Source organism: Mustela nigripes, chromosome 14 (assembly GCF_022355385.1).
Source record: "Mustela nigripes isolate SB6536 chromosome 14, MUSNIG.SB6536, whole genome shotgun sequence".
Lineage (NCBI taxonomy): Eukaryota > Metazoa > Chordata > Mammalia > Carnivora > Mustelidae > Mustela > Mustela nigripes.
In genome coordinates, this window is record NC_081570.1 from 555,554 (window position 1) to 575,195 (window position 19,642).

At 60.3% G+C, this 19,642-nt stretch overlaps 2 protein-coding genes across 4 annotated transcripts in view; one reads left to right on the plus strand and one right to left on the minus strand.

Moving 5' to 3' along the window:
• Positions 1 to 8: 8 nt before the first annotated feature.
• On the plus strand, positions 9 to 3,495 carry MMP23B (matrix metallopeptidase 23B). 2 transcript variants are annotated; one of them, XM_059376229.1, is made up of 8 exons: positions 9 to 1,331; positions 1,592 to 1,803; positions 1,885 to 2,024; positions 2,089 to 2,256; positions 2,605 to 2,769; positions 2,840 to 2,950; positions 3,055 to 3,181; positions 3,269 to 3,495. In XM_059376229.1, exons 1-8 carry the CDS (start codon positions 1,173 to 1,175, stop codon positions 3,441 to 3,443), a joined length of 1,257 nt encoding a protein of 418 aa, XP_059232212.1. In that variant the 5' UTR covers positions 9 to 1,172; the 3' UTR covers positions 3,444 to 3,495. The 2 variants fall into 2 exon arrangements, with proteins under 2 accessions (XP_059232212.1, XP_059232214.1); XM_059376231.1 differs by having other exon boundaries at positions 12 to 1,331; positions 1,664 to 1,803.
• Positions 3,496 to 4,306: 811 nt separating this feature from the next.
• LOC132001510 (cyclin-dependent kinase 11B) overlaps positions 4,307 to 19,642 on the minus strand; it is an 18,722-nt gene continuing 3,386 nt past the window's right edge. Inside the window, exons 2-20 of one of the 2 annotated variants that reach the window (XM_059376227.1) lie at positions 19,370 to 19,493; positions 18,732 to 18,847; positions 17,749 to 17,876; positions 16,561 to 16,699; positions 10,422 to 10,558; positions 9,814 to 9,936; positions 9,432 to 9,527; positions 9,197 to 9,358; positions 8,857 to 8,919; positions 8,223 to 8,398; positions 7,748 to 7,838; positions 6,528 to 6,649; positions 6,191 to 6,296; positions 5,823 to 5,944; positions 5,639 to 5,746; positions 5,445 to 5,561; positions 5,181 to 5,329; positions 4,978 to 5,096; positions 4,307 to 4,812 (exon numbers count right to left, since the gene is read on the minus strand). In XM_059376227.1, coding sequence (XP_059232210.1) covers positions 4,322 to 4,812; positions 4,978 to 5,096; positions 5,181 to 5,329; positions 5,445 to 5,561; positions 5,639 to 5,746; positions 5,823 to 5,944; positions 6,191 to 6,296; positions 6,528 to 6,649; positions 7,748 to 7,838; positions 8,223 to 8,398; positions 8,857 to 8,919; positions 9,197 to 9,358; positions 9,432 to 9,527; positions 9,814 to 9,936; positions 10,422 to 10,558; positions 16,561 to 16,699; positions 17,749 to 17,876; positions 18,732 to 18,847; positions 19,370 to 19,480 — 2,676 coding nt within the window. In that variant the 5' untranslated portion in view covers positions 19,481 to 19,493 and the 3' untranslated portion in view covers positions 4,307 to 4,321. Of the gene's footprint in view, positions 4,813 to 4,906; positions 5,097 to 5,180; positions 5,330 to 5,444; positions 5,562 to 5,638; positions 5,747 to 5,822; positions 5,945 to 6,190; positions 6,297 to 6,527; positions 6,650 to 7,747; positions 7,839 to 8,222; positions 8,399 to 8,856; positions 8,920 to 9,196; positions 9,359 to 9,431; positions 9,528 to 9,813; positions 9,937 to 10,421; positions 10,559 to 16,560; positions 16,700 to 17,748; positions 17,877 to 18,731; positions 18,848 to 19,369; positions 19,494 to 19,642 lie in introns of both variants that reach the window. The other variant, XM_059376228.1, reaches the window with a different exon arrangement.

Here is a 19,642-nt window from a genome sequence, read left to right on the forward strand (position 1 = left end):
AGGGGTTTCGGGCGGCGGGGTGTGGGGGGCACCGGTAGGGTCTTACCAACCCTTGAGCGTGGTAGGCCAGAATAGGGCCTGGGGGGAGGCAGACCCAGGGCAGAAGGGAGCCGTTTGTTGGGGCAAATATTCCACCATGAAGAGCCGGGGGGTGCAGCTCTCCACTGGGCTCGGCAGCCCGACAGGGCGCTTTCCAAGAACCACCCGAAATGCTCCCCCAGAGCCTCCCAGCTGTCCACCGGCAACTTGGCACTGACCCTGCTGGCCTGGTGTGCCGCTGTCACTCTGGGCAGAAGGCCTGGATGGAGAACACGGAGTGCCAAGACCCCCCGGCCTGGTCTGGTCTGGCGGTGCGCCTCTTCCTCTGCTCCCTCCCCACACCAGTCCCTGTCTGCTCTGGCCCTCTCAGGCCTCCCACCCAGTTCCCCCCGCCCCAAGGAGCCCCCGCCAACAATCCCACCTGGCTCAGCTGCTCCAGCCCGCAGGCTGCCCCGTCGAGGCTTCCAGCCTCAGGATGCTGATCCCCTGGCCCCCCAACCCAGGCCCATTCCAGACCTTGGCCCCAGCCGGGGCTTCCCTGCTCCCACAAAGCCCGCACCTCGGTCGCTTCCCTTCTAGCTCCGTAGGGTCTGCTGCCTTCAGCTCCCCCAGCCTGGGCCTCTGCGGTGCTGTCCCCATGACCCTGCTTCTTGCCGGCCCCCAGCGCCCAGTACTCACACTCCTCATCCCCCACCCCCCCAGGACCTGGGTCAGGCAGCCGCTGGGGCAGGGGACAGGTCCTGAGTGGGCGAGAACAGAGCCTGCTCGCTGGTCAGGGAGCTGGAGGAGCTCCACCCGGTGGAAGAGCAGGACTCGGGACCCCAACTGCCTACCCTTCCGCCGGAGCCTCTGGCGTCTGTCCCTTCTCTCGCTGCCGGCCCTCCTCGCCCCCACCCCCCACGTGACCCCGCCCAGCAGGCCCTGCCCAGGCTGCTGCCACCGACCCACAGGCCCCAGGTCTGCACCCCAGGCTGGCGGCAGGACTGTCCTGACAGCGGGGACGGCCAGCCAGCTGGTTCTCTTCAGGGGCACGCACCTCCCCCAGCACCCATCCCTGTAACCCGAGCCGCTCGCAGCGCCTCCCCGTGCAGCCCCACTGGGCCCGAGGCCCCGACAGTGAATCCGCAGGCGCCATGGGCCTCGGAGCCTGCATGTCCTCAGCGGCGTCGGGGGCCCAAGTCCAGGCCCGCCGGCTGGAAGCTGTGCTGGGCGCCCTGTGCCTGCTGCCCGCGCTCCTGCTGCTGGCCCGGCTCGGGGCCCCTGCTGCCCGGTTGGGGGCCAGCGGGGCACAGGTGAGAGCGGGTGTGGCCGGACGGAGGGGTGGGTGGCAGAGGGTCTGAGAGCCTGCGTGTCCCCCGGGGTGGGGGCGGGGGGAGGAAGCCAGCATCGGGCCTCCAGCTCCTCCCAGTCTGACCTGGGCTGTGGTTAGTAACCTTCTTTTCCTGGCTGTGAAAGCAGCACGCTGGCTGGGCTGGAAAACCCGAACTCGCAGAAAGACCAAAGGAGGGAATTTCAAGGCCCCCTGAAGCACGCACCCGCCTGCTTTCTTTAGTTCTTTCTCCAAGCTTTTCCAGACGTGGGCGTGGCCCTGCTGTGGCCCCACATGCGCTCGCTTTCCTTGAAGGGGGCCGTCGCTGCACCCGACCAGGCGCGTGTCTTCGCCACTCCAGGACCCGGTCCTCCGCCCCTCCAGGTGCCCCGCAGACGCCGCTACACGCTGACCCCAGCCAGGCTGCGCTGGGACCACTTCAACCTCACCTACAGGTGTGACGGTGGCCCAGGACGGTGGGCGCAGGGGAGCTGCCCTAGCCCTGCCACCACCCTTAACCTTAACCCCCATCCCAGGATCCTTTCCTTCCCGCGGAACCTGCTGAGCCCCAGCGAAACCCGGCGGGGCCTGGCTACCGCCTTCCGCATGTGGAGTGACGTGTCCCCCTTCAGCTTCCGAGAGGTGGCCCCTGAGCAGCCCAGCGACCTCCGCATAGGTGCGCGCCGTGCCCCCGCCCCCACCTGGCCCTGTGGCCCCCTCTCAGCCCTGTGCTCCCCCAGGCTTCTACCCGGTCAACCACACGGACTGCCTGGTGTCCGCACTGCACCACTGCTTCGACGGCCCGACGGGCGAGCTGGCGCACGCCTTCTTCCCTCCGCACGGCGGCATCCACTTTGACGACAGCGAGTACTGGGTCCTGGGCCCCACGCGCTACAGCTGGAAGAAAGGTGGTGGCCTGGAGTCCTGCGGGGACCTCTGCACCAGGGCGGGCACAGCGGGAGGGCTTCGGGGGTGGAGGCAGCGATTTGGGGTCAAGGAGGGGGAAGGGGGAGGCTGGGAGGAGGCCGTGGGCCTGGGTTCCAGGAGCCCTGAGCTCCCCCCACCCCCGCCCTGCTGCCGGGAAGACGGAGCTGGAGCTGCATTCCTGGGGACCGAGCTCACTGCCTCTGGAACATTCTTATCTTCCCATGGCTGTGCTGAGGGAGGCTCCACGGGCCGCAGCCCCGGCAGGCCATGGTCGGCAGAGTGGGGAGGGCTGGCCCGGGGCTCGAGGGGCTGACCCGCGGGCCCCGCAGGCGTCTGGCTCACCGACCTGGTGCACGTGGCGGCCCACGAGATCGGCCACGCGCTGGGCCTGATGCACTCGCAGCACGGCCGGGCACTCATGCACCTGAATGCCACTCTGCGCGGCTGGAAGACGCTGTCGCAGGACGAGCTGTGGGGGCTGCACCGGCTGTATGGTGAGTGCTGTGGGGGCCGGGCGGGCAGGCGGGCGGGAGGGAGGCCTAAGGCCAGGTCAACCTCCTGCAGGCTGCCTGGACCGGCTCTTTGTGTGCACATCCTGGGCCCGGAGGGGCTTCTGTGACACCCGCCGCAGGCTCATGAAGAGGCTCTGCCCCAGCAGCTGTGACTTCTGCTACGGTGAGGCCGCGGCCCCGCTGCTGGCCGGCTCTGGCAGGAGGTGGGGCAGGGGGAGGGTGCCGCTGTGGCCCTCTATGAGCCTGGCCCCTCCCGCCGCTCTGCAGAGTTTCCCTTCCCCACCGTGGCTGCCACCGCGCCGCCGCCCAGAACCAAGACCAGGCTGGTGCCCGAGGGCCGGAACGTGACCTTCCGCTGTGGCCAGAAGATCCTGCACAAGAAAGGCAAAGTGTAGTGAGTGGCCCGGCCCTGTGCCCTCCCCACCGAGGGTGGGCGGCGGGGACCCAGGACCCCGCCCAGCCCGTGCCCTGCCCCCCGCAGCTGGTACAAGGACCAGGAGCCCCTGGAGTTCTCCTACCCCGGCTACCTGGCACTGGGCGAGGCGCACCTGAGCATCATCGCCAACGCCATCAACGAGGGGACCTACACGTGTGTGGTGCGCCGGCGGCAGCGCGTGCTCAGCACCTACTCCTGGCGGGTCCGAGTGCGCAGCTGAGCTGCCCGCGGGGCCGAGGCCGAGGCCGCTCATAAAGCACTTTCTCTCTGAAGTCTGCGCGCCTTTCTTGGGAGGGAGGGAGGCCAGCCTTGGGGCCTGCGGGGTGGGGCCGCTCGGCCTGTGCTCCGCTTCCTGTGGGGAGCCTGGGGCCAGGACACCCCAACTTCCCCACAGCTCCTTAGGGTGAGGATGCGGCCCTCAGAGGCCCGGGCCACGGCGGGCTTCTCCCGGGGAATTGGAGTAAGCGAACGTGCGAATGCGGCGCATCCCCAGGAGAGCAGGCTGAGCCCACGCAGCCTGGGGTCCCTGGCAGTGTCTTGGGGTTGCTCAGGGGCGCGGGAGGCAGGAAGGCCGAGGAGGGCAGGCCGCTGTGCCCGCAAGGCCGCCAAAGGAGTGGGACGGGGGTTGGGGCAAGTGAGGCCTGAGAGCGAGGGCCGACACCGGAGTTGGGGGAGGAGCTGCTGGTGCCAACAGAAGGGACAGAGCGGAGCTGGTGGACACCCCGGGCAATGGCAAGCACTCCCTTGGCCGCAGCGACGCCCGGTCCTGCTAGACCAGGAGCCCGAGACCTGGCAGGCCAGGAAGAGCCCAGCCAGCACGGGGTCCGCGGCCGCCCTTCTTTCCCTGGCCTCCACCCAGAGCACGCGGGCAGGCCTCGTCCACTAGGGGCCAGCTGTGGAAGGACATGCCAGAGCTTTCCTCCAAGAACGTTTTACTGCCATCTTAAAACGTGTTAACAACTTTGTACAAAACCCACCGTAGCCAAGAGCTTGCACACCGGCTCTGAGGGGCCCGGGGCCATGGATGCCCTGACTGAGGGTCAGAAGGTGTGAAGCAGGAGCCTGAAGATTAAGAGTAGAAAAAACCCTGCCCCGATCTCACTCCACACCGAGGCCAGTCTGCCGGCGGCGAGCGCGGGACGCTGTGTGTCGAGGGTGCGCCGTCCGCACTGGCCTCTGATGGTCGCCCCCTCCACTCCCCGCACGGCAAGTCTGACACATTCGAAAAAATACAGCCTTTCCTTCCACAGCAAGAAAAATGTGGTTTAATTCTACAAATTTACAAGCCAAGACGAAATACAACGTGGAAAAGCGAACCAGGCGGGCAGCCTGAGACTCGAGGCGGAGACCCGCGTCCACGCCAGCCTGCGGCAGCTGCGTCCAGGCAGAGCAGGGCCTGGGTCTGGACCCGTGTGCTGCCTCCGGCACCCACCCTGGTCCCGGCCACGTCTTGCTGGGAGGCCCCCACGGGGCTGGAGTGGGCTCCGCGCCAGACCTCAGAACTTGAGGCTGAAGCCGGGGCCCGCGGCCGAGGCCCCCTGGCTGGTGGTCGTGAGGTGGAAGCCGGTCTCCTTCAGGTCGTCGTCGCCCTGGGGAGCAAGTGGCACTGTGGGGCCCCGGCCGGGCCGGCCTCGCCTCGGGGAGCCCCCACATCTTCCCTCCTCTGCCAGCCCGGCCCCTCACCAGCTGGCTGTACCCCAGGCCTCCCTCTGGGGGCCGTGGGCTTGTGCCACGCTTGACCCTTTGCTGCTCACTCTTGGCAGGCCACGTGGGGAACATCGAGGGGTCGATGGGGAGAGGGGTCTCTCGGAAATACTCATGCTTGAGGCCGTCCTCTGCACTGACTCTCCGCCCAGGGAAGTAGGTTAGGAACCTGGGGGAAGAAGAGCCCTTGGCGTTCAGCAGGGGGGTGGGGGTGAGGGCACGGGGGAGGGGCTGCGCCCACAGGTTCACACACTTGTTCATGAGGTCAAAGCCCTGGTCTGACAGCAGCGCTCCAAATCGTTTGCGGAGGTTGTTGTAGGGATACTCGGTGAAGGTCATCTTCTTGACTGCGGGGAGGTCATTGTAGCCGGGCCAGATCTTCTCACTGGGGGTACCCAGGTCCTGAGAGACAGACAGACAGGTCTCAGAAAGGCCCCCGGTCTGCACGGGAGGGTCCGGTCCCAGGTACCAGCATGTACCAGGCGGGGCACTTTGCAGGCAGGAGCCACAGACGCACCTTAAACACTTTGTTGATCTGATCGATTTCCGACTTCCCAGGGAAAAGTGGCTTCTGGGTCAGCAGCTCCCCAAAGATGCAGCCCACCGACCACATGTCCACAGCTGTGGAGTACTCCTGGGGGGCCAGGGGTGCGCTCAGGGGGCTGCATGGGCGGCGAGCACAGGTCAGGTCCCCCAGCCCCCAACACTCACCTTGGCGCCAAGCAGCAGCTCCGGGGCACGGTACCACAGGGTCACCACGACAGGGGTGTAGGCCTTCAGAGGGGACCCATATTCCCTTGCCAGCCCGAAGTCCCCGACCTGAAAGGACCAAGGGCTGTGGGCAGGACTGAGGCCCAGGTGTGGGCAGCCCTGAGGGGGAGCTGCGGGGACCCACCTTGAGGATGCCTGCGTGGCTGAGCAGCAGGTTGGAGGTCTTGAGGTCCCGGTGCAGGATCCAGTTATCGTGCAGGTGCTTCACGCCGCGCAGCAGCTGGATCATCAGGGTCTTCACCTCCCCTAGAGGGCAGCGGGGTCACGGCCCTGGGTCATCTGCCTGCCTCGGCAGCGACCAGGCTCTCCAGGGCACATCCGAACGCGCCTGGCTCAGCACAGCCCTGAGGGGCGCGCCTCAGTTACAGGGTCAGGGACATGCCTGCAGCCCAGGTGGCCCGAGGGTGGGCGGTTCCCGTTGGGGGACAGCAGCCAGAGGGCCACGGCTGCAGGAGTGACTCGGGGCCGTGCCCGCCATGCCACGGGCCCCACCTGGCAAGAAAGGCTGCTTCATGGTCTCCATCAGACTCTTGAGGTCGTGTTCCACGTAGTTCATCACGATGTAGATCTTGTCCATGTTGCTGCCCACAACGATTTCCTGAGAGACAAAAGCCAGCGGGTGGGTCACCTGGGGGTCCCCTCTCGGCCCCAGCCCCGTGACCGCGGACTCCTGGGGCCTAGACACACGCAGATAGCAGGGACCTGTTAGGGTCAGGTGTGGTAACCTTCAAGGGGCTGATGTGGCGGGGCCACGAAGACTCCGTTTTTGCACAACACAGGTGAGCGCGACCCCCAGGCTGCCCTTGGGCACAGGCCCGGGAGGCCTTACCCGGACTGTGACGATGTTGGGGTGCTGCGCCTTCAGGATGGTGTTGATCTCCCTCAGAGAGGTGATCGGAAAGCCCTCTTTCTCCTTCTCCATCTTCAGCCGCTTCAAAGCCACAATTTCATCTGAAAACAGTTGGGAGGCAGGTTGAGGACACCTCCTTCCACACATACGCACGTGGCTGGGACTCGGGAAGGGCTTCTTGTGCACAGGGAAGTCTTTTTTTTTTTTAAATTAAATTAAATTAATTTATTTGACAGACAGAGATCAGAAGCAGGCAGAGAGGCAGGCAGAGAGAGGAGGAAGCAGGCTCCCCGCTGAGCAGAGAGCCCGATGTGGGGCTCGATCCCAGGACCCTGGGATCATGACCCAAGCCGAAGGCAGAGGCTCAACCCACTGAGCCACCCGGTGCCCCAAGAAGTCTTGTTTTAACGGATGTCTCACATCCGCACCAAGAGAAAAAGCCCAATCCTGAACGAAACACGAGGCCTATTTCCAAACCAGCTTTCCTCCCAAACAGGTGAGGGTTTCCTATCCTCTCTGACCCTGCTGTGGTTCGCCAGGGGACACCGCGAACCTCAACATCCCAACACAGAAACATTCGCCAGGGTCTCAGGATCTCAAGTGGCCTCCCTGAGTTTCCAAGACCCAGATGCGGTGCCAGGGAAGCTTCCAGGCCACGGCTCACGCACCTGTTCAGGTGCTAGCACTCGAAGTGGACTCCACACCCCTCCCTGGAGCCGAGGCACCTGCTGCCACAAGCAAGCAGCCGAGCCTCACGGTCAGGCTGACCTCTGGACTCCACAGACATCAAGGAGTCAACTGCTCAGGGGCCCGGGAGTCCTTAGCTGGTGCTCGCCAGGTAAGGCGAGGCCGTGACTGGGCATCTGTGGAGGGAAGACTCCCAGGAGGGTAGGAACCGTGTGTTCAATGACCTAGACTCTGAGGGTGCCAAGGGTGAGGATGGCCCGGGCTTGGATCTCAGTCCCTGCAAGCTCCCTGTGGCTTAGGCAGAAGGCCCGGCCTGCCTCCCTCCCAGAGTCCTCGTGGGCCCAGCAAGACCGTGCAGGGGAAACATGCCAGGCCTGAGAAAGTGCGGTGGGAATGCCCAGTGCTCCTCAGGAGAGACTCCTTCCTGCCCGAGGAGAGGTTCCCTGTGCCGCCCCGCTCCTGCCCCACGTCTCCCTGCCCCACCCTGGGGGACCACGCGACACCGCACGCACCTGTTTTCTTGTCCTTTGCTCTGTACACCACCCCGTAAGTGCCTTCCTCGATCCTGTTCAGGCACTGGAACTCCTCCACGCTGCGACAACCCTGGAAGGAAGCAGGCCGTGAGGAGGCCGCGGCCGCGCTCACACCGGCACGGAGCTGGGGCAGCAGGCCCTGCCCCCAAGTGTCTGGGGGCGCTGCCCAGCGGCCCTCCCGCCCGGCTTCCTCAGTGAGCAGCGCTCCTGGATCAAGAAATAAAACCCCCTGCCACAAAACCTGGTCCCGGGCACGCCCTCCTGAGCCCAGCCCGGTCTGCCTGCTCTGCGCTAAGATAACACCAGGGATGACACCGCCAAAGCCCCGGCACCTTGCCCTGCGGCACGGGTGACCCCGGTGGCAGGTGCCCACAGCAGAGGTCCCACTCTCAACCCCCAGCCCCGTCCGCCGTCGGCCAAGCCGAGCCAGCCCTAGGGCGCAGGGACGCCGGACCTGCAGGGCAGGGAGGTACTTGGGCAGCTCCTGTTTGAGTTCAATGGGTGACAAGGCGGGAGAGTCGGGCACAAAGTCGCCTTCGGTCAGGGCGCTGCTCTGTGGCGTGCCCTCGCCGGCTTCTTCCTCCCCTTCCTCACTTTCTCCGGAGTCTCGGTCAAATCGGGACTCTGGAACTTCAAACGTTAAACCCAACTGTGGAACCAGGAATAAGCAATGTCATCGTCCCTCTCGTGCTCTGGGGTGGGGTGGGGGCACCAAGTGCATGCCAGAGCCGCAGAGGCGACCCCAGATGTGTGTACCCCACCACTCTGGACAGAGGGCACTGGGGTCCGGGGGTTCACCAGCACAGCCGGGGGCCTGGGAGCCACTGACCGGAGCCAGGGCTCAAAGGCGGCACAGCCGGGACTCGTCTCTCGGGCCGAGGGCCCAGCCCGGCTGCTGCGCCCCCTGCCGTGTCTAAGCCACGGGGATGCCGAGGACTCGGGGATGCCGGCCCTCCACGGTCACGAGCGGGTCTCTCAGGGAGCCGGCTGCCTGGGCCTCGGGCGAGGGGCGTGCACAGGAGACGGTGACCTGCGGGCTTTGGAAAGGGTCACGGAGCGGAGGGACCGCCTCGCGGGGCGCCGCTCACCGACCAAGACGCGGTTCTCGCTGCGCTCGCCGTCCCCGCTCATCTCGTCCTCACTCACGTCCTCTGCAAGACAGAGCGGGCGGCCGTCGCTCACACCTGCAGGCCCGGGCCCGAGGGTTCGGGCTCGGCCTCTTTCTAGGGCTCTTCAGACCCTCCACGGCACAAACAAGGGTCTGCTCTAGCTAACGAAAAGCAAGAACCGCTGTAAAAAAATCACTTTTGGGGCCTTATGGGAACCCCCGATACCAAAGCATTTTCCATTTGGGAGTATTTTTGATCCGAGGGCGCCAGTGATCCCTCCGAAGCCTGAAGAGACCGTGGGAGCCCCGCGCCTCCTCACCGGCCGACTGTCCCGACGCGTCCTCGGAGTTGCTGCCCGTCTCCTCCTCCTCCTCCTCCTCCTCCTCCTCCGACTCTTCGCTGCTGCTGCCCTCCTCCTCCTCCTCCTCCTCCTCTTCCTCCTCCTCCTCCTCTTCCTCCTCCGAACCTGACCCCGACTCGGCTGTGGGAAGAAAGCAGCTGAAGCGCACAGCGGGGACGAGTGCCCCCGGCGCGGCTGCGGAGCCGGCGCTCACCTGACGAGGACTCGGCAGAGCTGGTTTTCCTCTCGCTGTCGCTGACGTCCTGCAGGTCGGACAGCAGGTCTCGCTCCTCCGTCTTCTCTTCTTTCACTTAGAAACAAACCATCAAAGTTGAACGCGGGACGCGTCTGACCACAAACAAGACCCGACAGCACCTTTCCTGCGGAGGCCGATGGGGGCCTGGGTGACACGCGGCCCCCCACGGAGCGGGAGGACGGCTCTCGACCCCCCTACGAGGGGCTCCGACACATACAAGCTCCACACTAACGACGGGCCCACCGTGGGCTCCGGGAGTCCTACAGCCCATCTCACTGCACAACAAAAGCACGTTTTCGTGACGTCTTCGTTTGCCGAGAGCCAGGCCCCGCGCCCGCACCTGGCTTCCGGCCGTCGGTCAGCTCGAACCTCTCTCGGGGCGGCCGCAGCGGGCTGCGGCTCCAGTGGCCGGCTTTCACCTTGTCGCCGTAGTCCTCCCTCATCGCTCGGTGATGTGCGGACACTGGGGCACAAAACACAGCGGGAGGCGGGGCTGGCGGCACCCTCTCCAGCAGGGCCCTGCCCCGGTCGGGTCTCAGCCGCTCCCCTGCCGGTGGTGACGCAGAACGTGTGCTCATAGCTCTGGCGACAGAGGCTGGAGGCTGTCCCTGAGGACCCACAAGGACCTTCCAGACTCCCCTCCATTGGTCAGAAAGGAAGGGGCCACGACCCACCTCTTCAAGCCTGTGCCGGGCCAGTGTGGGCAGCAGAAACAGCGGCCCAGCGCCGGGCCCGGGAAGGCCCCGCCACGCACCCTCGCTGCACACCTCAAGTGCCCACGGCCTTCCTGGGCCAGGGACCGCACGGTCAGGCTCAACTGCTGAGCCCCAGGGCCTGCCCCCGTGTCGCATGGCCACCGGCCAGAGCACCTCGTCCCTCAGTGTCACTCGCGCGGCCCTGAGCTCACCCGGGAGCAGCACCCCAGCCTCAAGGCGCGCCCACCCCCACCTTCCCTGCGGGCCTCGCGCTCCTTGCGCCGCTCCTCGGCCCGCCGCTCCCGCTCCTTCTGCTCCCGCTGCTCCTTCTGCTGCTCCCGCATCTTCCGCTCTCGCTCCCGCTTCCTCTCCAGCTGCTCAAGGCGGTCCCTGTAAGGGGCACAGGCCAACGCTCTCTCCAGTTTCCCTTTCTGACCCCAAGTGCTTTCTGTTCAAATTTAGAAATTGCCCATTTAGGTTATTCAAACCATAAAGGGCTTTCTCAAAGCCACCAATATCCAGAGCACACGTCCAGACGCGAGAGAACCAAGCAAGGGGTGCCTGGGGGGCATGCAGTCGTTGAACCTCAGACTCTTGATCTGGGCTCGGGTCATGACCTTGGGGTCAGGAGACTGAGCCCCGCGAAAGGCTCCATGGTCGGTGCAGAGTCTGCTGAGCTCCCTATCTCTGCACCCCCCCCCCCCCCGTTTGTACACTTTCTCTCGCTCAAATAAAAGTTTTTTGTAAAACATTTGTATCGATTTGACAGAGACTGAGAGGTTGAGAGAGGGAGCCCACGCACAAGCAGCAGAACAGCAGGCAGAGGGAGAGGACCCAGCAGGCTCCCCACCAAGCAGGGAACCCGACGTGGGGCTTGATCCCAGGAAGCCAGAATCATGCCCTGGGCTGAAGAGGGAGGCTTCACCGAATGAGCCACCCAGGCGCCCCTCAAATGAATAGAGTCTTTAAAAAAGAAGAAGAAAGGGGCGCCTGGGTGGCTCAGGGGGTTAAAGCCTCTGCCTTTGGCTCGGGTCATGACCTTCAGGGCCTGGGATTGAGCCCCGCATTGGGCTCTCTGCTCGGCGGGAGCTTCCCTTCCTCTCCCTCTGCCTACTTGTGATCTCCGTCAAATAAATGAATGGAGTCTTTTAAAAAGAAGAGGAGGAGGAGGAGGAGTTAGAAAGCCAATGCCGGCAGATGAGCCCAGTGCTCCGGACGCCGGTCTGGCGGGCCTGCTAGGCGTGGCTGGCAGCACAGCTTGCATCCACCTTTATGGCGGTCTAGGTCTTCAGGGGCGACAGCGAGGATGGACGAGTCGCAGGTGGAGGATCTGGACGCAGGCCTGGGCCCTGTGGCTCCTCCTCACTGGATTCTGTGGCAGACGGACCCCCGGCTGATCCGCCAGCCCAGCAGGCACAAGTGTGGCATGTGAAGGGCAGTGGGCAGAAGCTGCTTCATGAAGGCGGTGAGTCACCAAGGACCACACGCGCGGCCTGCCCCACAACACAGGCAAACAGTGCAAATGGGCCAGATGCAGTAAACTTTCATGTCCCTACAGTTATGTCCAAATATAAAAGAGCCAGTACGTTGAAAAAGAAGAAAGTGCGCACCAGTATACTCAAACGGAAATGAGCACAAACAATGGCGAAAACGGAACAAGGCTCACGGCCCAGTCCCCAGGCCTGTGCTGACTCTGGGGCCCATCCGAGGGCCCTGCTGCGGAAGCCCGGGATTCTAGGAACTATTCTTAAGTGCCCGAGTCCAAACTGTTGTGAGATAAAAGCTGTAACATAACAGGAGATCCAACCAGAGAATTCCATTTCTCATAAACTTATGAAGTCGTGCAACGACTTTACAAGCTAGTTCCAAAATACGCCCATCGCCTGGCAGGCCCCCTCGCGCCCACCGGTGGCCAGCTCCTCGCCTGCCCCACGAGCCTGATTCTTTGTGTTTGGGATTCTGTGGATATTCCTTCTGCTTTCTTTGGTTTGAGTCTGCCTGTCTCTTCTGCTAAGGGTAGAGGCTTGGCTGCTGACCTGACAACTTCGCTGTTCTCAGTGCCTAAAAGCCAAAACATTTCACTCCATGCACAGCCTTTTCTGCATCACTAACTCTGGGCATCCTGCTTCTGTTTTCATTCAGTTCAAAATGTTTTTTCTTCTTCCAGTAGGTTTCATGCTCAGGGAGATGCCCAACGTGCGGCTTGAACTCATGACCCCGAGACCAAGACCTGAGTTGAGATCAAGTTGGAAGCTTGACCGACTGAGCCCCCAGGCACTTGTGTTTCCTTTTGATTTATTTGGGCCATAGGTTATTCAGAAAAGGACTGTGGGATTTCTAAACATTTGAGGATTCCCTCAAGTTTGTTTCTTTGTGTTGATTTCTACTCTAACCCTTTTGTGGGAAGAGGGTATACTTTGTACGACCTCAGTTCTCAGATCTGAAACCTGCTGTGTGGCCCACGCAGGATCCACGCGGCACGACCTTCCCTTTCCGAGTGTGTAGCCTGCAGCTGGCAGTGAGGCGCCACGTGCAAGGTCAGTGAGCCCGAGCCCGTGCAGGCCACTGTCGGGATGTTTTACATCCTTTTCTCTGGTTGTTCTGCCAGCACGGACAACATGGTATTGAAATTGCAACTGGCACTGACGAACGACCCACTTCTCCCGTCAGCGGTCAGGCACGTACACGTTTGCTGCCATCACTCCCTTCTGCTGTACGGACCCTTCTGTCCTTGGGAAGCCCTGTGTCGGCGCTGGTCTGACTTCTGTCAGGTAACTGATGTCTCGCCTGAGCCACCTGCGCTCTGCGGCTGCTGTGGGTGTGGGATATCTCTGTCCGTATGTTTACTTTTGACTTATTTTTGTCCTGGACTAAGAGGTTCTCTTTATAGACAATGTACTGGATCTTGCTTTGCTGTCGAAGAACCTCTCCTCTGGGGTACACAAACCATTCCACGTTTCACGTAATTATGGATTTGGCTGAATTTGCTTCCTGTTACTCTTTGAATTTTACGCCTTCCGTCTTTTTGGTTTAAGTAAGGCTCTCCAGAAAACCCTGCCGAGTCCCGTTTGCACTAGTCAGTCCCGCTCTTCGTGGCTGCTCCAGGATGGGCAGCGCGCATCTTCTCAGACTGACTTCATCCCAGGGAATGCCGGAGCCCCGTGCAGAACGGCTCGGGCCCTCCCTGTTCTCCGTGCAGCCCACACGCGCGGGGTCACACCGCAGCATTTCACCCATCACTGTTTCATGCAATTGTGTCTCTTATGGAAACTAAGATGTGAGAAGAAACATTTGTAGATTCTGTTACGTCAACCCGAGCCTTTACCATTTCCAGTGCTCGTCTTTTCTTCCTGAATTTGATACCTTCTGCTGTCATTTCCACTCAACATGAAGGTCTTCCTGGAGTATTTAAGGCAGGTCTTGTTAATAATGAATTCCACTGGTTTATCTTTCTTATTCCCCTCACTTTGGAAGAAGAATTTTGCTGGACACAAAATTCCTGGTTGCCAGGCTTTCTTTCGGCAGTGGGGCCTGCCACGCCACCGCCTTCTGGCCCCCACTGACTCTGAGAAGTCAGCCAGCAATCGCACTGAAGCCCTCCTTCTACGTAGATTTTTCTCCTGCTTCCTTTCAGGATTTTTCTCTGGCTTTCACCAGTTTCACTGTCATGTCACTCTATGAATCCTACTTGGGGTACTGAGCTTCTAGGATGTGTAGATAAATGCTTGTCATCAAATCTGGGACGTTCTCGGGCATTGTTTAAAGAAACATCTTTGTGCTGCTTCGCTCTTCTCTCCTGGGACTGCCAATTACATGGGTGTGGGCAGAACAGACGCTGCCCCACAGATTTTTTTTTTTAAAGATTTTATTTCTTTATTTGACAGAGAGAGATCACAAGTAGGCAGAGAGGCAGGCAGAGAGAGAGGAGGAAGCAGGCTCCCCGCTGAGCAGAGAGCCCGATGTGGGGCTCGATCCCAGGAGCCTGGGATCATGACCTGAGCTGAAGGCAGAAGCTTTAGCCCACTGAGCCCCCCAGGCGCCCCAAGTCCCACAGATCTTTGAGGCTCTGTTCATCCTTTGTTAATTCTCTCCATTCTTCAGAAAGCCTAATTTCTATTGCTCCATTTCAAGTTCCTTGCTAATGTGGAACACTCAGTTTCTACTGACGCTTTTCTTCCTTCATACAGAGTCACACTTTCCTATTTCTTTTATGTCTTAAAACCTTTTGTTGAAAACTGGACATACTTCAGGGGCGCCTGGTGACTCAGTGGGTTAAAGCCTCTGCCTTCAGCTTGGGTCGTGGTTTTGGGGTCCTGGGATGGAGCCCCCCCAACCCCCGGTCAGGCTCTCTGTGCTGCGGGGAGTCTGCTTCCCCACCTCTCTCTGCCTACTTGTGAAATTTGTTGAATAAATAAATAAAAATCTTAAGAAAAAAAAAAAAGAAAGAAAGAAAACTGGACATATTTCAGGGGCACTCTAACAAAATCTTTTTTTTTTAAGACGCTGAGTGAGTGAGAGACAGAGCGCGCGCGCACACATGCAGGGGAAGCAGCAGGCAGAGGGAGAGGCAGACTCCCCGCTGAGCAGGGAGGCCAACACAGGGCTTGATCCCATGACCCTGGGCTGAAGGCAGACAGTTAACCGACTAAATGACCCAGCCGGCCCTCTAACAAAAATCTTAAAGAAAAGAAAGAAAGAAGAGAGAGAAAACTGGACATTTCGGGTAACACATTGTAGCAAGTCTGGATTCTCATTTTTCCTCTTAGTTGCTGTTTGGTAACACGCTGTGCTAATCTGTGAACTCCGTCTCCCGTCTCCCGACTAGAGTGCGGCCACTGCTCTTTTTTTCTGATACGTTTTTTATTTTCAAGCTTGGCTTCCTTGGGTCACCGCTGTGTGTGCACAGCTGCGCGGTCAGCCCATCCTAAACAGAGTCAGCGCAGAGCCGGGCAAACGTGGGGGATTCACATGCTCGCCATGAACCTGGCCACAAAGCTCCGCTCACCTCGTGATCGCCGACCTTCACCTGAAGACTCTGTTTGCCTCGTCCCACACCACCTCCACGAGAACAAAGGCTCTTCTCATACCTGTCTCAGTTCTCTCAGTTCACCCCTTCGCCCTTTGTTGCCGGAATGTCAGCAATATCCCCCCTCCGACTTCTCCCTTCCTTGTAGTAGGCCAGCCACCAAGCTTTCTCTGGAAATGACCTCAAGAGACAGAGGTGGCCCTCTTATTCATATCTGGCCCTTATGAACAGATCTGGGGCTATACAGATGCTTTCCTCTAGGAATCTGAGCCCACAGAGGTGTACTTGGAGACAAAGGTCCAAGAGTCTGGTGTCTCAGCTCCCAGGCCTTTGGATTTCCCTTTGTTTTGTTTGAAAGAACTGCAGTGTAACCTGCAGTCTACAGTCTTTCAGAGAACCCCGAGCGATGTGTTCCCTTAGTTTTCCTGGCTTAGGCCACCTAGAACAGAGCTTGGTACAGACCATGCACTCCGTAAGTACTTCTGCAGAGATCACCCTAAACCAGACTTCTCTTGGGTGTAGAACTCCTATATGTGCACTGGGCTATCTCCGAGAGAGAGAGCACCCCCGCCCCGTCCTCTCAAGAGGCGTACCCCACCCTGACGCATCAAGCTCAGAGTATTTACAGCTCCTCCTGCTCCATCACCAGCTGAGAGGCCCAGGAAGATCCCTTCTCCCTCCTCCATCTTCCTTCCCCTCTCCACGGTCAGGCGTTTGGCCCCAAAACTTCATTCCTTTGTCTGAATTCCTATCACACACCCAGCTCCTGCCAGCAATGCCCCTTCCTTCAGGTCCACATCACACTCTTACACGGAATCTCAGGCAACTGCTGGCCTGGCCTGGCTCCTGAGCACCTTCCCCAGCAGCTTCCACCCGGAGAAACCGACACCCAGAGTTCCATTCCCTTCATGATCTTTTCTCAGGAAGACTCACACCTATTTCTGTCTTTGGGGTACAGTAAAAACTTAATCCCGGGGTGCCTGGGTGGCTCAGTGGGTTGAAGCCTGTACCTTCAGCTTGGGTCATGATCCCAGAGTCCTGGGATCGAGCCCCATATCGGGCTCTCTGCTCCGCGGGGAGCCTGCCCCCCCCCACCCTCTCTGCCTGCTTGTGATCTCTGTCTGCCAAATAAATAAATAAAATCTTTAAAAAAAAAAAATCACCTTAATCCCTTCAGGACAAATCTCTTGACAAGCACCACCCCAGGTTCACTGCACTGGGACTCTGGGCCCATAAACCACTTCCGTGTCACATCTGGGTTATGCTGCCAGGTCACTATGTGTCAAGATGGTCTCTTCTGCCACTCTGACAGCCTGCTATCCCCAGGAGCGCTCTGTTTGGGCTCCTTAAAAATGTGTCCCCTCACCTCTCCCTTCTGGAGTGCTCCCGGGCCATCTCCCTCCTCTTCTGCCTCTCCCACTCCCGACGAGCCTTGTCCTGCTCCTCTCGGTGCCGCTTCCGGCGCTCGTGCTCTCGCTCCTTGTCCTTTGCTCTGGCATGCTTCCCTAAGGAGAAACAAAGGGTCACGCAAAGGGGCCCAATTCCCAAAACATAATGTGCAAATACACAGTGAAGAGAAGCATTTTAATGAATGATGTGGAGCCTCCAAGTCAGGGGGAGATAAGGTGGTGGCCACTGAAGAGAACTGTAACTTCACCCTGCCCTTCACCTTTCTGTATTAAACAGCCTACGACTGGATGACAGCTGAGCCCTGAACACAGGACGGGGGCACACGCGCCCCGACGCAGCCGGAAACCCAAGGGTGAGTATGAGTCCTGAGCACTCGACTACGAACAGCCTACTGCCGACCAGAGGCTTTACTGACGACGTGTCTTCTGTGTCACATGTGTTCCCTACTGTACTCTAAGAACTGCATGAGCTACATCCAAGAGATTACTGTCGGAGAAACAAGGAGGGAAAGGGCATTTACGGCACCGTCCTGCAGTTACTAGGAAACATCCATGGACAAGCGGACCACGGAGTTCCAGCCCGTGCTGTTCAAGGGTCAGCTGTACACCAGTTCTGTAATTAAGCACCACCACCAGCATCGTTCGTAAAGAACACAGGACAGAGCTCAGCTCCTGGTGGATTTCCATCTTGTGTGACAAACCACGCACATCAACTGCTTTTGTAACAATGACACCTAAAGCTGGTGCCGGGGCCATGTTTCCCAACACCCTAAGAACCCTTAATAATGGTGGGAGACCAAACTCATTGGGACTTGATCAAAGATCTTTCTTTCTTCAGGTAATTCAACACTGGATCGCTATAAAAAATACATACAAATCCCCTACATTTGTCGAGTTAACATAGTATTACATTTAAACGAACTAACCCACAACAATGTAAGAAGGAGAAAAAGACACCAGAAGAAAAATGATACAGCTATTTGGAATGATCTATAATAAATTTAGGCTTTTGGCTAAAATTTTTACTTTCTCTTCTCTTTCAACTGTCCTCTGGATGAATCAGCAGACCGTGATCCAGGAAACACACCACACCTGAACATGGTACCAAAAAGAAGTAAAGGTAAAAACAAGAAAAACTTCTGTACCCCCTTCTGCTGAATGGCTACGATGCCTACGTTTCTCTTTCCTCTTTTCATCTTTCCTGTGATGAGCCTTTTCTTTCCGAGACACTTGCTGCGGAGGTTTGATAGCCAAAGAGTCATCCTCCTCGCCTCTGAAATACACGACAGCATCACATCATGCTCGAGAGTCACGCGGGGAGGCGGGGCGCTGCGGAGCTCCTCCGCCCCAGAGACGCACCCTTCAGAGCACAGGAGTTCCATCTGACCCACCATTTGAAGCACTGTTAGCTATTAAACTTAAGCCAAAATAGATTATCAAGTACAGACTCAGATCAGAAGTGTAAGTGAAAAATCCACGTCCCAGGGAAGCTAAGGGGGCGATGGACATGTTCATTACCGTGACCACGACCGCACAAGTACGGACAAGTACCTGAAACCGCACACTCCGCGTATACATACGTACACACCTTATCGTTTTCGTCTCAGTAGAGGTGTTAAGATACAGGCATCACAATCTTAAGAAAGCTTAATGACCCCAGAGGGCCCCTCAACAATATCTTCAGCCGCCTGCATGACTGGAACCCCAGAAGACTTGATCTAGGTCTCTGTACCTTACTTCCCGGTCACGCTGGCTTTAACTCTCTGATGATGGATCATTTGGTGCTGACCATGTGTACAAGAACGAATCAAAAATATAAATAAAAATCCCTACAAATAAGTGAACAAATGAATAAATGTAGCTTGTGGTTGGCGTGAGCTTAACTGAAGGCGGAGTTCGAGAAAAGAGATACACACGCGGCGAACTCTCCTAAGACGGGTGAGGGGGCGGCGATCACACAGAGTCCGCCTCGACTGGGAGCCACGCCTGAGGTCACAGCTACAGACGTTTCCCAAGTAACGCGGAGAAGAGCCCAAGGGGCCCCCAGCCCGGTGGTGCGACCCAGCCCGCCGGAGCGAAGAGCACGTGCGGCCTGGCCCGTGCTCCTGGCCGAGCCCCTCGCCCCCACCTGTCTTCCATGGAGTCCTCTCGTCGGTACGGGGAGTTCCGGATCGTGATCTCCATGCGGTGGTCCCTCAGCTCCCCTTCCTCCAGGGAATCCCGCTTGGAATCGCGGTCATCGGACTAAAGCAAGGAGAGAGTCGCTCCCTGTCAGGGACGGTCGTCCCGGCGGCAGCCCGTCTCCCGCCCCGTCTCCCGCCCGCTCCGAGGGCCGCGCCCCTGCCCGCCGGTGCTCGCGGAGCCAAGGGGCTCTGCAAACCCGGCCTGACCCGGGAAGTCGGGGCCAGCGCGGCGCCGCAGCGACTCCACTCCAGGCCGAGCGGCCCGGGTCCGCGCGCCCGACCGCGGCCACACGCGCCCCGCGCCCGGCTCCTCCGGCCGCCGCCGCACGCACGGGAGGGGACGAAGACGAAACGTTCAGCCCAGGGCGGCCCGCGCGGACGGAGCGCGCCGCGGTGTCCGGCGCACGAGCACCGCGGGGCGAGTCCGCCGCGCCTGGACGCAGGCTCTGGGCTCGCGCCTGCACGTCTTCGCCGAGCTCGGCCGGGCGCGCCCCGGAGACCGCGGGGTCCGCACGCGCTGCTCCCGCGGGACAACGAGCGCAGAGAACCGACGTCTCGGGACACGTCGCACCGGGCGGCTCACGTTTTTCAGGCGCTTGATCTCCGCCTTCTCCTCCTGCTCCTTCCGCCGCTTCTTCTCCTGCAGGATCTCATCTAACGTCTTCACCTTCCAGGAGTCCTTCTCATCCCCCATTGGCGTGAGGGCGCTGCGGGGGCACGGCCGGCGCGTCAGGACGCGGCGCCCCGACTCCGGCCCCGGCCCCGGCCCGTCAGGACGCGGCGCCCCGACTCCGGCCCCGGCCCCGGCCCGTCAGGACGCGGCGCCCCGACTCCGGCCCCGGCCCCGGCCCGTCAG

Excerpts from the sequence above, each read along its gene's own strand:
- MMP23B (XM_059376229.1), top strand. The coding sequence starts at position 1,173 with ATGGGCCTCGGAGCCTGCATGTCCTCAGCGGCGTCGGGGGCCCAAGTC. Across the intron at positions 1,332-1,591 it reads TGGGGGCCAGCGGGGCACAG|TTCTTTCTCCAAGCTTTTCC; the intron begins GTGAGAGCGGGT and ends TGCTTTCTTTAG. Across the intron at positions 3,182-3,268 it reads CACAAGAAAGGCAAAGTGTA|CTGGTACAAGGACCAGGAGC; the intron begins GTGAGTGGCCCG and ends TGCCCCCCGCAG.